Here is a 15,759-nt window from a genome sequence, read left to right as displayed (position 1 = left end):
TGGCTGTTACTTACTGAAGCATGAAAAGTGTTTTGTTGTTGTTGTTGTTGTTTTTTGTTGTTGTTTGTTTGTGTTGTTGTTTTTTGTTTTTTGTTTTTTTAGCAAACATATACATATTACATAGCAGCATTTAAACTGACAGCAAAATCCCCTTCTTTTTTTTCACCTGTGCTTACATGCTGACTTTTCTATAGCACCATAGATTGTATGGTACCTATTTGCTTTTAATGTCCTGACAGAGATGATAAAACTTGTAAAAAGCTACTTAGTCTTTTCTACCTTATGAGTAGAAAACTCATTTTCTACTCAACACATGTTCCAGTGTGTTGAGTAGATTGTGAAATATCAACATCTAACATGCAGCAGACTGCTTGTCCCAATTGTCTGCTGAGGTGATTTATCTGTTACTTCCGCAGCTTCTCAGTATGAGTGTGTCCAGACTCAGGCAGAGTTTTGGGCTTACCCAGCAATGAGAACTGGTCATTGTGCTCCTACCTGTTCTTAAACCTCTGGAATATCGTCAGCTTTTTTTTTAAGCAGAGGTCTGTGCAGCACAAAAGGTACTCTGAAGAAGACAGGTTCCCCACACCAAGTATTGGCTTATGTTTAATATAAAGTAGTGGTGTATGACATTAGATGACATAGTGCCATAATACCTCACCAAAGTAGGCATGAGATGGATAGAACTAAACAATTTCAGTTGCATATGAAGCACAGCAGTATTGCTTCCATGTAAAGTGCACTCTGTGTGGAGTATTGCTGATTGACATATTTACTTGAATTATTACCACCTTTTACACAGTTTTAACTGTATGTTTTTATTATTATTATATATATATATTTAATCTAGGCTGATGTAGCTATTTTGGTTGTGGATGCCAGCAGAGGAGAGTTTGAAGCTGGGTTTGAGACAGGTGGACAAACTCGAGAACATGGATTATTAGTGCGTTCTCTTGGAGTGACACAGCTGGCTGTTGCAGTCAATAAAATGGATCAGGTACTTATCTAATTTTTTAATTATAATTGCAGGACTTTCACCTAGGCTCGTGTACCTAAGTGTAAGGATCAGTATTGTGAAACAATAATATTTTGTTTTTCTTTCTTTGATTCTCAGCTCTCAGTCTCTTCTGTACAGATTTTTCTACACTTTTCTTCCTGTTCATGATTATATTTTCAAAGCATGCAAGAAGGGTAGTGTAGGTGCTAAAACGAGTAGGGAGATTGCCTCTCATAGGTGTGAAAATTTGGTATAAACTACTAAGCCACTGACATCTGCAAGGGCATTGTGTGGAGGTCATTCAGGTCAAATCCAAGAACTTTATTTAAACCTGTGAAGTGTGTTAAGTATTACTTGTTGCATTTTAGATTGTTACTCTGTCCTATATGATATTGTCAAATCTGAATGTTCTGTTTTGTGTAAATACTAAAACAAAACAAACAAAAAAAAGATCTTTAAGGACAAACCAAACTTAAGGAGCTTGCAAGTTAGTTAGTGTGTTGATTGCTGTCATTAATTGTTAATGCATATGCTTTTACCTATTCAGCTGTCAACCCACCTGGAAATCTCATATTTACAACATCACTGGGTCCTGTGTGTGAGAACACCTACTAGTACTACAGACCTGATGACATGCAGCTGTTGTTTGTTGTCATTAGAAATCTAGTTTTATTGTCATAAACTATTTTCTATTTTAGGTCAATTGGCAGCAAGAAAGATTTCAGGAAATTACCAGTAAGCTTGGCCAATTTCTTAAACAAGCTGGCTTTAAGGTAATGTAAATTTGAGGTCTTTGAGTAGAATGAGCTGTTGTTATGGTCGGGTTATTTTGGATCACTTTCCTGCTGTTACCATGTGCACGTAGTATAACAGATTCCTTTTCTTACTGGTAGGGTGCTTGCTGAGCCTTGGATAAGGTTAGTCAATTCTTTACTGCTTATTCTGTCATTGTTTTTGTTAGGCCTGTTGAATCTTTGGGATAATTCACATCATTCTTAGTCTATTGGGATTGTTTTCTACAAAGCAGGACAGACCAAGGATCGTTTAATCCAATGTTCAGGATTACATGAATGGCAGTAGATGGTTTTATATTGGAGCAGGTCTTGGTGTGGATTAAGAACTAACAAGACCTTTGTCCATTTGCCATTCTTAATTCTACTTCTCATGTTTCCTTAGTTCAAACCATTTGGATTGATGACAGTTTACCTGAAATCATTGTGCGTAAAATAGCAATTCAAACTGAAGCATGCTTGTCAGATACAGAGTTGGAGTTTGTTACCCAAACCTCAGTTTCTAGTTGTTAATGTTGCTGTCATCATGTTTAAAATATCTCTTAACTCCTTGCTGGAGCATTGTGATGAGGAATGAGATGAACAGAGCGGAAATGTATTCACCAAGTAATCTGCCTTCTCCAGGGGAAGTGGAAAATATGCCAACTGTTCTTTTAGTATCTTAGATATGTAATACTGAAAAATGCATCCCTTGTTTTTTCTAGAAGATGCTGTTAACAATATGTAAATAAATTGTTTTATTTTCATAATTAGGAATCTGATGTGGCTTATATTCCAACGAGTGGTCTTGGTGGTGAAAATCTAGTGACAAGAAGTCAGTCAAGTGACCTTACGAAATGGTATACAGGAAAGTGTTTGTTAGAGCAAATTGGTGAGTACAATTTAAAAACAAATACATCTTAGTCTTGTGTGTACTAAGATATATGTATCTTTTGGGGAAGATGTGGGGAAAAGTTTTTGGAACACAATATGATTGATTTATCCTTAAGTGATATGTTTATGAGATAGTGCTTTAAATACAGAAATTCTAAAAGGTCTTATCAATTTCTTTGCAGATTCTTTCAAGCCACCACAAAGATCAGTAGAGAAACCATTTAGGTTGTGTGTTGCTGACGTTTTTAAAGGTTGGTTGTTTTTCTAATGTTTTCAGCATGTCATTGTTATTTAACACACGAAAGTTGAAAAATTATATAAAAATAGGGCTTAAATAGGAGCTTTACAGCTATCAGTAGACTCGATCAGGAATAGTAATTTCTTAAGCACTGTTCTTTTTGGAATTTTAGGTGGTAACACTGTAGGAGAAACACATTTGTGTGTTTAAAAACAAAAAAACCTTCCTAATTGGCTATGTAATAAGTTGGTGATTCTGTGTACAAGATTCTGAAGTTCTTCTTTCCCAAACTCTTTCTTTTTAACTAGACTAATGTTTCTCTGATTTTTTGCAGGTGCAACTTTGAGGTATTTTATCCTCTAGTCTTAGATTATTATTATTTTTTTTTTAAAAAAAAAAAAAAAAGGTTGACTTTTAGGTTCATTTTTATAGTTGTTAATAAGACTTTATACCCAGCCAAGGAAAAAATGGAAGGCTGTTAGCTATTCTCTAACACTGATATAAATATGGACAACTAGTAACTAACTATAACCTATTTTTATGTCCGTTGTCTGGAGAAAATAGAATGCAGTAACCAATTAAGGTTTTTCATAGTAGACTTGATATTTTCTGAGTTAAATGCACTGATCTTGTTAGAAGCTTTCTGCAGGTACCTTGAGAAAATGTTGCAAACCAAATGACAGACAGGCATGATATGAAATGTTGTAAATACATTTAATCAAATAATATTATAGAAATCAGTATTTTTAAAGAAATTTGACTTTATGTATAAGGTGTTTATAGGGGAAGTACAAACAAACCAGATCAAAATACTGATTGTAATTGGAAAAATCATTTCCATGATGTTCTGATTGGGGTCTTCGAGAAAATACTACATGTTATGCATGCCCTGGGATAGCTTACTTAGCATACTGAACCCATAATGGTAAATAGTGAAACATTATATGAGAATGTACCCTATTGTGTTACGCTAATTTTGTGATTAAAGCTGTCACTGTATTTGTGAGCTGTGGGAAAGTGTGTTGGGATTGTTGATTGAGATCTTTCAAAATAATATCACAACTCTTTTGTTGCAATAATCATTTCTGTGTTGAGTTAAGTTTCACAAAATGAGCAATTTTGATTAAATCTGCTCTCTGGAAAAATCTTTTTTTTTTTTTTTTTTTTTGCTAAGTAAGCAAACAAATATTGGCTTTGGAAAGAAACTCAATTTACAGATAAAGGGTTCATCACTAAATGTGGCCTTTTAGGTACTTTTTTTTTTTTTTCTTAGCATGTGATCTCAAAACTTAATTAACTTGGATGCTACCAGAGGAAGTAGCTACTACATGGAAGCTACTACCAGTGGAAGGTGCCACTACATGAAGCAACAGTTGTTCTCAGCTCTATTCCAGTGTGCATTCATAGTCAGGAGAAGTGGTCCATAGAAGCGTGTAAAAAAAGAGAGTGCTGAGTTTGCTTTATAGTTTGGAAAGCTCTTTTCTTTGTTAAGGTTATCACAGGCACAATTCATCTAACTTGGCCTGGTTTTGGCTGCTGTCCTCCATAGCTGTCCTAATATTATCTCCAGGCAAGTTATCTCTTGACCCAAGAAGTATCTGTAAATTCATTTGCCTTGAATCCCCACTTAGGTCATTATATAGTGCTGTCTAGGATGTGATTTGACATGACTTTAGAAAGCATTGCCAAGTATTCTGGACAATAAATATATCCTGGCAGAACCCAAATACTATGGTGTGTAGAAATCAGGCCTTTTTTATGCCCTGACTGTGTCGGCCATTATGCATTTTGTACTCGCATTGATCTCCTGGGGAGGGGAGGGAAGCTGGCACTCTGCAAGAAGCAATCAGCTTGTGCAAGGGCAAGGCTTCAAACAACACATTAGTTTACCAAGCCTGAGCTGGTGATGGTGTGACAGAGAAATTGGCTCTTGATTGTGTCTAGGGATGGTTGGGAACCAGGAACCATGATTCTGGTTGCCTGCATATGCTTGCAGAGCCAGCTTCAGGTTCTTTTGTATACCGTATCGAGGTGGCATGTGTACCATGATCTGTGGATTCTTTTTTATCTACTTCTCCAATTTTCTATTCTTTTGACATCCTATGTCATCTGCTAATTGACTGCATTCATCTTGTTTGCTGGAATGAATAGAGGAGATTAGCTCACAGGCAAACTGGTAATATTTTTACAGCTAGATAGATGGAAATGTTAATCAGTAATAGTGGTAAATGGAAAAGAAAGAGCTGGTGGTATGAGACTCAAGATTAATAGGACACACTAAAAAACTAAGACACTTGCTGATCACTGGTTTCTAATAATTGACAAAAGGTGTATTTGCTTTTTGCATTGATACTGAAAATGTCTGCAGAATCACTGCGGAGGATTCTTTTTAAACACACCCACAAACATGCGACACGGATGGGGAATTTCTTAAGGTTTGTATGCATAAATGTGGGTGTGTAGGACATCTCTTAAAAATAACTGATTAATTGCTGATCAATGAACATATTGGTAAGGTATGTGGACATTCGAGAAGAAAAATAAATCGCAGATCTTTTACTTAGAAGTGCATAAGTCATCCACAGATACAACTACTGTTAAATAGGACAGGATTATTATTATATTTATTTTTATAGGAGTAAAAGAGACATGCAGACAAAGCATGTAGGATTCTGACTCAGTTAAAGAGTAAATGACATAGGAAGTTGCACCTGTATGCATGGGAATTTTAATGACTGTGGTGTATTTTTTTTAATTTGGAATTATAGTGAGGAAATCCTGAATTAAACAAAATCCCTAGAAATTAAGGGGCTTAATCTAATATTGAAAAACTAAAAAATATTTCTTCATGTTCCTACATCTGTGTAACGAAGGATATTTCTCCCTTAGTTCTCAAAAACATAAGATCTAGAGGTTTTGAATTTAATGTTTCATTTTCACTATGATGCACAGCTGGCTAACTTGCAAGTACTGAACTCTACAGTGGAAAAAAAAACCTTCGTTATATTAAAAACTTATCTATGCATTTCTCAAGGGCTAGCTTGTGATGGGAAATTGACTTTATGAAGTTGTTTCAAATTATTACTGTGTTTATTGCAGACCAAGGATCAGGATTTTGTGTGACTGGAAAAATAGAAGCAGGCTATATTCAAGTTGGAGAACGACTTCTGGCAATGCCTCCTAATGAAAACTTGCACTGCAAAGGTACAGTCTTCAGAAGCATGTTTACTTTCAGGTCATACTGGGCTAGAAGCAGTTACTGAAATGGTAACAGACTGTCAAACTGATACTAACTGTCAAACATAAAATGTGAAAGCATAAAACGAATTTCTTTAGATGTGACTGTGTCTGTATAAATATGTCTATGTAAAGTATGCAAAATCTTGCATGTTTTTTTTTACTTTTTTTTTGGCCATAACAGATATTCCAGATGTTATGGCCTTATAATTTTGACATTGTTTTATGAGAAAACTTTAAAAACTTATGAATTACAGCAATATCTGTAATAAATAAATAAATGCAGTACAGGAATCATTAATATTCAGCTTTGCTGTGCAGTGTTACTGCTGCTAGGAGGTGTGAAGATGCTGAACAACCTTAGAAATGAATCTTATGAATTAGATGTGAAAAAGCATGAGAATTAATTTTATGCTGTTTGTTCTATGAGGTTTGTCACTAATCCTTTCATTAATATACAAACTTTCAGGATATAATTGTCTTGAACAACAAAAGAGAAGGAAATTGGATTTAAATTTTAATACAATTGATTTCTGAAAAGAGAAATAGCTAAGTCAAGATACTGAGTATTCACCTGTTTTAGCTTTCTGTCTTTGTGCTGCAAAGCTGGTTTTGTTCCATATGCAAACAGAAGGATAAAATTACGATTTTTCTACATGGATCAATGAGTAAAAAATGAAGCCCTTATAATAAATGAATAGGTAACTATATGCCTGAATTCAGCAGTGTGCTGTTGTCACTATTCTGCTCTGTTCCAGAACCAGCTTGCTCAGTGTTAATCTGAGCAGCTCTTCAGTGTGCCTGTTTATACTGTTGTATGCTTGTTGTTTGCAATGCACAGGAACGTTACCATAGTGTGTGTAAGAATAGGTGTTGCACTGCTATAGTCACCCAACAGTTTTGGGAATGGGGGAAGTGGCATGGAAAAAATTTTGGGGGGGATCATATTTGGTTTGAGAATCCCCAATGGTACAAGTCTATGGTTTTCTTGTGTTCCGCCCTCTCATATGGCTAACATATGGGTGAAGATAAGGAGTATTAGTTCATTAAGCACGTATTATTTATATTTATTGTAAAGAAGAATTTAATTTATTGTAATATATTAATGTCGTGTGCACATTAGAATCTCAGTTTTTCATTTTCAAGAAACTGTACTTCGTTTATCATTCTGTGAGAATGACACATACGTGTGAAATATATTATCAACGCTGTTTAAAAAAGCAGTACTTAACATGCTTGTAGTTGAATGATGCTTTCTGGCACGGCTTTGACAAGTGTTTTTGGAAACATTTGCAAATAAATAAATACAGTCTGTAGTGAAATAGAACTAGAGTCTATAAAATGTATGCAGTAATTATGAAGTGTTTTTGCTGAGAAATATCAATCTTCGTGTCTACCAAAACCTCAGAATGTTAATCGGGAATAATTAGTTTTATCCTCACCTACCAGCCAGGGTATCTTTTAAAATGTTTAAAATACATAGAAGTCAGAATAAAATGACTTTCAATGATGCTTTCTAATAGATGCAATGTTGTGAACGAAAGGCATCTGTTACGCTTTTTTATGAAAGAGTCAGCAAACCCACTTAAGTTAATGAAAGTTGACATAGTACCATTAAAGTATATGAAAGATGCGGTCTAGGGTGTGCATGTGCCTCAAAGGAAGGGTGGGGCAGGCACGGAGATATTAGTACTACGGCATTTTCAGGACTGCGTCATCTGCGCTCTGTGACAAGTGCCAGGTCCCCTCTTCTGGCTTAAATAAAGCCATGTTATCGTGCAGGGTGGGGTGAGAGAATAGTGAGTCCTCACCAAGGAAGAAAAAATGCTTCCTCAGTGTTCTCAGTTAATAAGCTTTTACTCTCAACCCATTCATACTGAAAATTGATGAGTAATGGTTGATGAAGCACAAATGGCCCAAACAGAGCTGTTTGTTTGTAGCCCAGAACCTAGGTACTTCACTGTGAGGTTCTGTTCTTACTCATTTCCAGGAATCACACTGCATGATGAACCAGTTGATTGGGCTGCAGCAGGAGATCACGTTAGTCTCACTTTGACCGGCATGGATATCATCAAAATCAAGTGAGCAAAACGGAGTTTCAGTCTAAGTAACGGTTTGTTTTTAATGAAAAGCTTTATAACTATTACACTTAACAATCAGCGGTTTACTTGAAGAATGATGTGGCTACCAGGATATTTAAAACCGAAGTGATACATATCACCTGGCTTGCATGTACAAACGTTGGAAACATCTGCTATATGTACAACGGCAACCTCAGAAGAATACTGTTAGCTGTCGTATGTCGTGCTGACACTGGCAGCCTTCAGAGCCTTTTTCCTTAAGCTGTCTCCTTGGGTATCTGAAGTGCTGAAACTAAATAATCCTTATTACTAAATGAAAGAAAAGATTTTTGAAGAGCTTATGAAAATCATAAATCATTCTAAAAAACACATCCAAACAATTGCCATTGCATACCAATAGGGCAAAACTGCACAAGCCAAGTTGGTGCTAAACTTTGTTCAACACATTGAGATGCTTTTTTCTTTTAGTTGACCTTTTTTTTTTTTTTTCCCTGACAATATTTAATGAGGACACAGCAAATAATTTTGTGTCTATTTCAGTCTGTAGGTTTTGTGCTAACGCCTTAAACTTTTAGGTAAGTGACCAATTGTTATTCAGGCTAGATAATTGGATCCATAACTTGTACAGTTTTTTTACATTCCTGTGGACTTCAAACATGAAACTTTAAAGCTTCTGTTTGGAAAACACCTTGTCTTGATAGTTTGCAAATTTGTACTCTGTTTTTAAAGAAAATAAGTCGGGCTTTTCTGTATTTCTATTTCACAATGGTGAGTGATTCTCTTCGGTAAATGGAGGAAAAAGGCTTGATTCAATTCTTGATGTCATTTCTCTTCTGGAGAGTAATAGATTTGTCAAGAAGAGGTACAAGTTTTAAGTCCTCTTGATTTTGATGCAAATAGATTACATCTGATATGTAGGTTTAATCATGCAGCTCACTATCTGTGTGGGATTAATTTTTTCTTTCATTTTAGATGGTTAAAATTTGCTGCTCTTGAAAAGCTGTGTCTAGTCTATCTTAATGAGCCTTCCTGTGCTTGAAGGCATCAGCCTTCTTGTGACTCAATTTATTAGAAGTAAAGCTCTTTGGAAGTGAGTGCTGCTGAGAGAGCTTAAATTTTGAGAGTCCTGATCATGATGTTCATTTATCCACAAAATAGTTAAATTACAGGCAGCAGCACTGCAGTTTTAAGCACCTGGAGGTATTTCATGCTGTTGATCTGGAACAATTAGTCTCTGAATGAAAGTCTAATTCTTCAAAGTACCTACACACAGGAAACGGTGACATTTTTAGAAACTGATTAGCAATGGATGTAATTGTTCATTGAACTAGACAGACCTCTTCATGCATGCCCACAAAACAGCATAGACATTGTATAGAAATTAATTAGGTGACAGTTTTTAATACAGTGTTCCTGATTATTTTTTTCAAGCTACTGTTAAAATGTTGTCTTTGCTTTGTTTTTCTTTCCAGTGAAGCAATTAATATTTCTAAATCAAGATGTCAAATTTTGTTCTCATTTCTCGTAGCGTTGGCTGTGTATTTTGTGATCCCAAGGAGCCCATTAAAGTTTGCACTCGATTCAGAGCTCGGATTCTCATTTTTAATATTGAGGTTCCAATCACTAAAGGATTCCCTGTAAGTCTCTTTGGAAAATTCTTACTTTCATTGCAAGGTTGCTCAGGGCTTTTCCTCTCTGCATTCTTTCCCCACACCCCCTAATACAGAGTCATTTATTGTCCAGATGTACTTCCCTCCCTCCAAGCAGAATATCATTTTTCCATGCAATTTGAAGAGGATGTAAGTCGCTTTAGGGTTGCTTATGCACATTCTTACTGACTTCTGATACCTACCTAAAAATTTCAGAGAACGTGTTGTTCTACCACAGTCAGGCTAGGCTGTTCTTTTGAAAGCACGTACCCTATAGGACTATAATGATGCATTTGATTATAAGATACCTTGGGGGTAAGGGGATGGGGAATCAGTTCATGCTACACAACTGCAATGACATGACACAAGCAAAACACTGAAGAATGAAAAATGTAGTTATGATGAACTAATACATGACCTTTTTGTCATTTTGTCATATTGGCAGAGAACACAAAGTGTAGTAAATTACTTTTGTAAGTTCCTGAATACAGTAACTCTTCCTGTGAGAGGATTTCTATAAGAATTTGTTTTAAAGATCACTCTTAAAGAAACTTGATATTTTCAAGTATTAACACCTAGGATTTCTGATTATTTTATAATACTTAATAATTGAAAAAATATTTTTAGGTGCTTTTACACTATCAAACCGTAAGTGAACCCGCTACTATTAGAAGATTATTGAGTGTCCTGCACAAAAGCACTGGTGAAGTGACAAAGAAAAAGCCTAAGTAAGTGTTTTAAATAGTTAATGATTACACAAGAAATGGGCTGATTTTTAGTTAAAATATTGGTAGCAAGAAGGTTCTATTAAGAAGCAATAATATGTTTATAAGGACATAAAAATATACTTTCATTGTTATAGTTGGTTCATGTTTAGATTTCAGAGTGCTTTTCAAAGTGAAAAACTTTATTCCCACTTAATGAGTGCTGAGCACCTGAGAAATAAAATGACATAAAATTATCTCTTTTCTTCCTGAAACAGTGTGGGAACCTTGTTGCAATTCTGGATATGGGTTACTTTCTAAAGTAAATTCTTCTACACAGTCAATCAGAGAAAAACAGAGAATCTTCCCATACAAGTTAAACTATGGGAACGTTGCTCTTGTTGTTTAAAGCTGTATTTGGATAGAGGTGTTATTTGATATATGCAACATTATCAGAATAATCATTTTCCAGAAATAGCATGGCTCAGACTGTTACTGAAAAGTAATGGGAAGAAAAGTCATGACTTCCACAGAATAATGAATTGGATCTTCAGTGTTAGGATTTGGGTTTAAAACAAGACTGATTTCTCCTAGATGTAAAAAACAGGTGCTAATGGGATAATTACATCCTAAATAATTTTCTAAATGTTGCAGTGGATGACCTTCTCTGGAAGCTTTAAAATTAAAATCAGATACCTTTTTAATAGGTGTGCTCCAGGTGAATGAGTTTTCAATCTGGTTCCGTGGATTACACTTGAAATCAAGTTCGATCATTATACTTTTGGCATTACAAGTTTATTTTTTTTTTCCATTTACTCACTATTCTTGTTTTCATTTATACATGCATATATTTTTAATAGTTGTCTCCATATTTACCTTCAGGTTCCTGACCAAAGGCCAGAATGCTTTAATAGAACTACAGACTCAAAGGCCTGTTGCTCTAGAGTTGTATAAAGATTTTAAAGAGCTTGGGAGGTTTATGTTACGCTACAGTGGTTCAACTATTGCTGCAGGAGTTGTCACAGAGGTATGTCATTGTTATAGTGGAATTTCTGTACTCTAAAGGAATAGTGTTGACTTCATTTAGCGTTTATTTTTTATGACTACGACAAAGTTGATTTTACACCCTTTAACTTTTAAAAAGTGAATTATTTTGCTGAAAAAGAGGCCAGGCTTCAGAAAGGTATAAGGAAAACTCGCCATAGTTATGTTTGATTTATTAATAAAAAAATTTATCTATTTCTAACTTTTGAATCTTGTACGTTTTTCCCCTCTCAGTAGTTAAAAATAGCTCTTCACAGTTTTAGTATACATTAGTCTTTTTTCCAATCGTGTAAGTGGGAGGAAGCTGTGGGGCTAAATAAATATACTTTACCTTGTATTAGGAGCAAAAAATAAAAATGTCCCTTTATCTGTCATGTGAAAAAAATATTGCTATGATCTTAAAATTATGATTTAAGTTCTAATTCTAGACCTGAGGGAGAGAAATTTAGTCACATTAACCAAGTTCTGGTACTGACACTTAAAGCTAAGTCACTTAATGTCAAAATGTGCAATTAGAGCTTGAAAATTTTGGGCTTCTCTCTGGTCTACCAGAGGCTCTCTGCTTTATGATGCTTTAATGGTATCTGGTTTTAAGTAGGATCCAGAATGAGGGCTTGGATCTTGCACTTCTTTCTCTCTCTCACGCTCCCCCCCCCCCCCCCCCCCCCCCCCCCCCCCCCCCCCCCCCCCCCCCCCCCCCCCCCCCCCCCCCCCTTACTAATTTGAACTTGTAATTATTACTAACTTGTATTTTGAAGTGAGTAGGGTGATATTTAGATCTATGATGTCTGGTATTTGTGGAACTGGGGACTAAACTGTTGTTTAGATGTTAACTGTTTTAGTCCTTGTAAACTTGTTCCAGAGAATTTCAGAGGAAAAGGAGTTATTTTTCCCATGTTTAACAGTACCATGTTAAAAAGAGGTGATCATTTTACAATTAGTACTTCATTTTTCACCAGTTTTTCTTTCATTTGCTTTTATTTTTAGATTAAAGAATGACAGTGGTGCCAGGACTTCCATAATCCAACCAAAATGCAATCAGATAACCAAACATCTGTTTAAGAATCCAGTTACTTCAGCTGAAGGAACAAGTGCAATTAATTTGGGGATAGAAGATGGTGACAAAAGTTACTTTGTGTTAGACTTCTGGGGAGCCCTTCATCAGTCTCTCCCATTACAGAACAAGACGCCAACTGACAAGAAGTTGCTAATGTTGCACTTAGTGATCACAAGAGTCCATGTATTACTCCATGTGGAATTTACCCTTAAAGAGCTTGATGGAAAAATGTTAGAAAGTTGAATTAGAGAAAAAAAGTGGTGAATCATCACAAAACAAACTTCTTACTTCCAGACAAAATTGTTTACATTTTCTTTGATTTGCTTTTTTTGCTGCACATTAATTCAGTAAAGTAACTTTATTGGTCTAATATATTTTGAGGTTTGAATTGAATGCATATTCAGGGAAAAAAGAACTATCTACTCTGGTTCCAAGAGACTGGCATGTAGTGTTGTCCCAGGATTGTTTTTCCTGTCCCAAAACTTATTTAAAAAAAATTAAAAAAAAGTTTCTTTTGCTGTGTAGTGGAAGCTGTGCCAACATTGGCTAATTTTATTTTTTAAAATGTAAAATTAATAAAATAACTTAGAGCATAATTTTGACTCTTTGTTTTTTTTTTTCTTATTGAAGCACTTCTAAATTCTTTTACATCTTTCTTTGCTTTCCCTAATTCATAAATTTCAATGTAAACTTTCAAACTAAAATGCAAAATTGGCAAGTGGCTTGTCTTTCTCTGGAAATAATTTCAGCTTTTCTCCCGCTGCTTCTTCGTGCAGCTGCTGTGTGTATACGTCCTTTTCACGCAGATGTAGTACTCTTTTGAACAAAAGCTGGGAGTTTAATCTTGAGATATATGCTGAAGCCAGCTTGTTCTGGTTACTGAAGCCTGTAACTCCTTCCCACTTTTCAGGCAGAGGGCAGGTGAAGCCACCCAAGTGATGAGAGTTCTGTAGAGTTCTTCTGCCACCTCCAGAATAAACTCGGGTCAACTCCCCTTTACCACAGTTTGGAAGGTGTGTGGGTTTTTTTCTGAGAGGTCCTCAGGAACTCCTGGAAATGTACACAGCTGCAGCATGGAAAGAACTCTGGTTAGATCACAGTGTGGGGGGAAGAACTAGAGTACTCAACTGAATGCATCAGTCACTTGGTTTAACTGAAGCCTGTAAAGCTGTGTTCTGCATAGTAAACACAAGAAAGCTATGATTGTTATTTTGTTCAAAATCATGCATTTGTGCTGGTTCATACCTACTCTTCACACAAGTGAAAGGCAACCTGTTTTGTAACTGCATGCTTTAGCCCCAGTTCAGTAGGTATTCGATACACTTGACCACATATATAAATTTTATTCCTTGTTGCATGCATGTCTGTAGAAGTATCAAGAGATTCTTTATGTGCAAATGAATAATGCCAAATCAAATGAATACCTGAAAACTGTTATTGCCAAAATTGAAGCTTATGATATATCACTACTTAGTACGTCTTCTCATAGTCCAGAAATTGCGTTTAAATATGCAGCAGTTTCAACATGTCAATCATGAATGTTTCAGTGCATTTGTAAGATTCTAGAAGTGCATACTGCCAAGCTCCTGTTTTGAACCTGTTCCACTTGAACTTGTGTTCAGTCCTAGAAAATGTTAAGGTTGATTTTACGTCAGTTTATTTCTCAGTTTATTTCTGAGGTACTGCGAGCAGAAGAATGTGTCTTCCGTTTTAAGACTTTGGCATGTTTCTTGCTGCTTGTAGACAAGGAAGTGTGATATGGAATGAACCTCTGATAACCCTTCTCACACATAGTTGCCATAAATTTTGCTACTCTGTATTCTGTGACTGCAGAAAAGCTTTCCCCCTGCATAGCTTGGGAGAGCCAGAGATATTACCTAATCCAGTTTCAACATGACTGCGCTACCTTTCGACACTGATTTGAACCCTTCCCCAGAGGCTCCAATTGGTTGACGAATAGAAGATCTGTTGTTGAGCAACAGAGCCATATCACCTTTATTCAATCAAGATTTGTGTTGATCCACAAGAAATTTTATGGCTTGGCAGTGGTCTAGGTTTCAACACCTTGCTAGGCTGCTGACTGAGATGTCCACAATCTCCTGGTGATCATAGAATGGCTTGGGTTGGAAGAGACCTTAAAGATCGCTTAGTTCCAACCCCCCTGCCACGGGGGGCATCCACAACTTCTCTGGGCAAGCTGTTCCAGTGCCTCTCCTCTGAGAGAAACTTCCTCTTAACCTCTAATCTAAATCTCCTGTCTTTTAGTTGAAAACCAGTCTCACTTGTCCTGTCATTGTCTGCCCAAGCCAAAAGCTGCTCTCCATCTTTTTTTATAAGCCCCCTTTAAGTATTGAAAAGCTGCAGTAAGGTCGTCCCAGAGCCTTCCCTCTCCAGGCTGAACATCTCCACCTCTCTGAGCCTTTCTTCATAGAAGAAATAGGCATTCTGCTCTTCAGTATGGATGTAGCAGTTTGATTAAGTGTGGAGTGCAAAGAGATAACATGCAATATTAGAGCCATTTGATAGTCTTAAGCGTTCTTTCTTGGAGTAAAATATATTTGAGACAGCTGTTACTGGAAAGTTGAGGTTCTTGGGAAGTTGAAGCAAAACTAAATTATATATAACAGGCTTCTCTATAGTCCCTGGCTAAGTATTTGAATCTTGATTTTATTTATTTATATATATATATATATTTTGTATAGCTGTTGCAGAAGGACTTTCTGCAGACTGTAGCTTGAAAAAGTCAGGGAGAAATTTTCTTGTGAGACAACTGTTTTTCTCCCTTTCTTCAGTGCTTTTTTTTTTTTTTTTTCTCACAAAGAGAGAGGAACTCTCTTCATAGATCTTAATCTGATCCTGCCTCCCTGCTTCAGCTCCTGGGGTGGGGGAAGTCACAGAAATAATAATTTTCCCCCTTTACTCTTTGTTTCTGTTGTTGCCAGAGTTTCATCTGACTTATGAACGAGCAATGCAGGGAAGACGGAGAGAGAGGGGAGGAGTTCAAACTTGCTGTGCAAATACTTACAGAACTACAAATCTAAATTGACACCTCTTAGGAAAAAATCGCTGATGAAGCAAGCAGCTAACA

The 15,759-nt window shown here is 36.1% G+C and overlaps 1 protein-coding gene across 1 annotated transcript in view; it reads left to right on the top strand.

Moving 5' to 3' along the window:
• Positions 1 to 13,267, top strand: part of HBS1L (HBS1 like translational GTPase) — a 60,368-nt gene extending 47,101 nt beyond the window's left edge. Inside the window, 10 exon segments of the mRNA XM_032184042.1 lie at positions 849 to 997; positions 1,696 to 1,770; positions 2,542 to 2,659; positions 2,844 to 2,912; positions 5,999 to 6,103; positions 8,127 to 8,217; positions 9,746 to 9,854; positions 10,494 to 10,594; positions 11,453 to 11,597; positions 12,602 to 13,267. Of these exon segments, the coding sequence (XP_032039933.1) occupies positions 849 to 997; positions 1,696 to 1,770; positions 2,542 to 2,659; positions 2,844 to 2,912; positions 5,999 to 6,103; positions 8,127 to 8,217; positions 9,746 to 9,854; positions 10,494 to 10,594; positions 11,453 to 11,597; positions 12,602 to 12,613 (974 nt within the window). The 3' untranslated portion in view covers positions 12,614 to 13,267.
• Positions 13,268 to 15,759: the final 2,492 nt, after the last annotated feature.

This window comes from Aythya fuligula, chromosome 3, assembly GCF_009819795.1.
Source record: "Aythya fuligula isolate bAytFul2 chromosome 3, bAytFul2.pri, whole genome shotgun sequence".
In the NCBI taxonomy this organism is placed as follows: Eukaryota; Metazoa; Chordata; class Aves; order Anseriformes; family Anatidae; genus Aythya; species Aythya fuligula.
The sequence above is the reverse complement of the archived record's forward strand: the minus strand, read 5'-3'. Positions and strand labels throughout refer to the sequence as shown.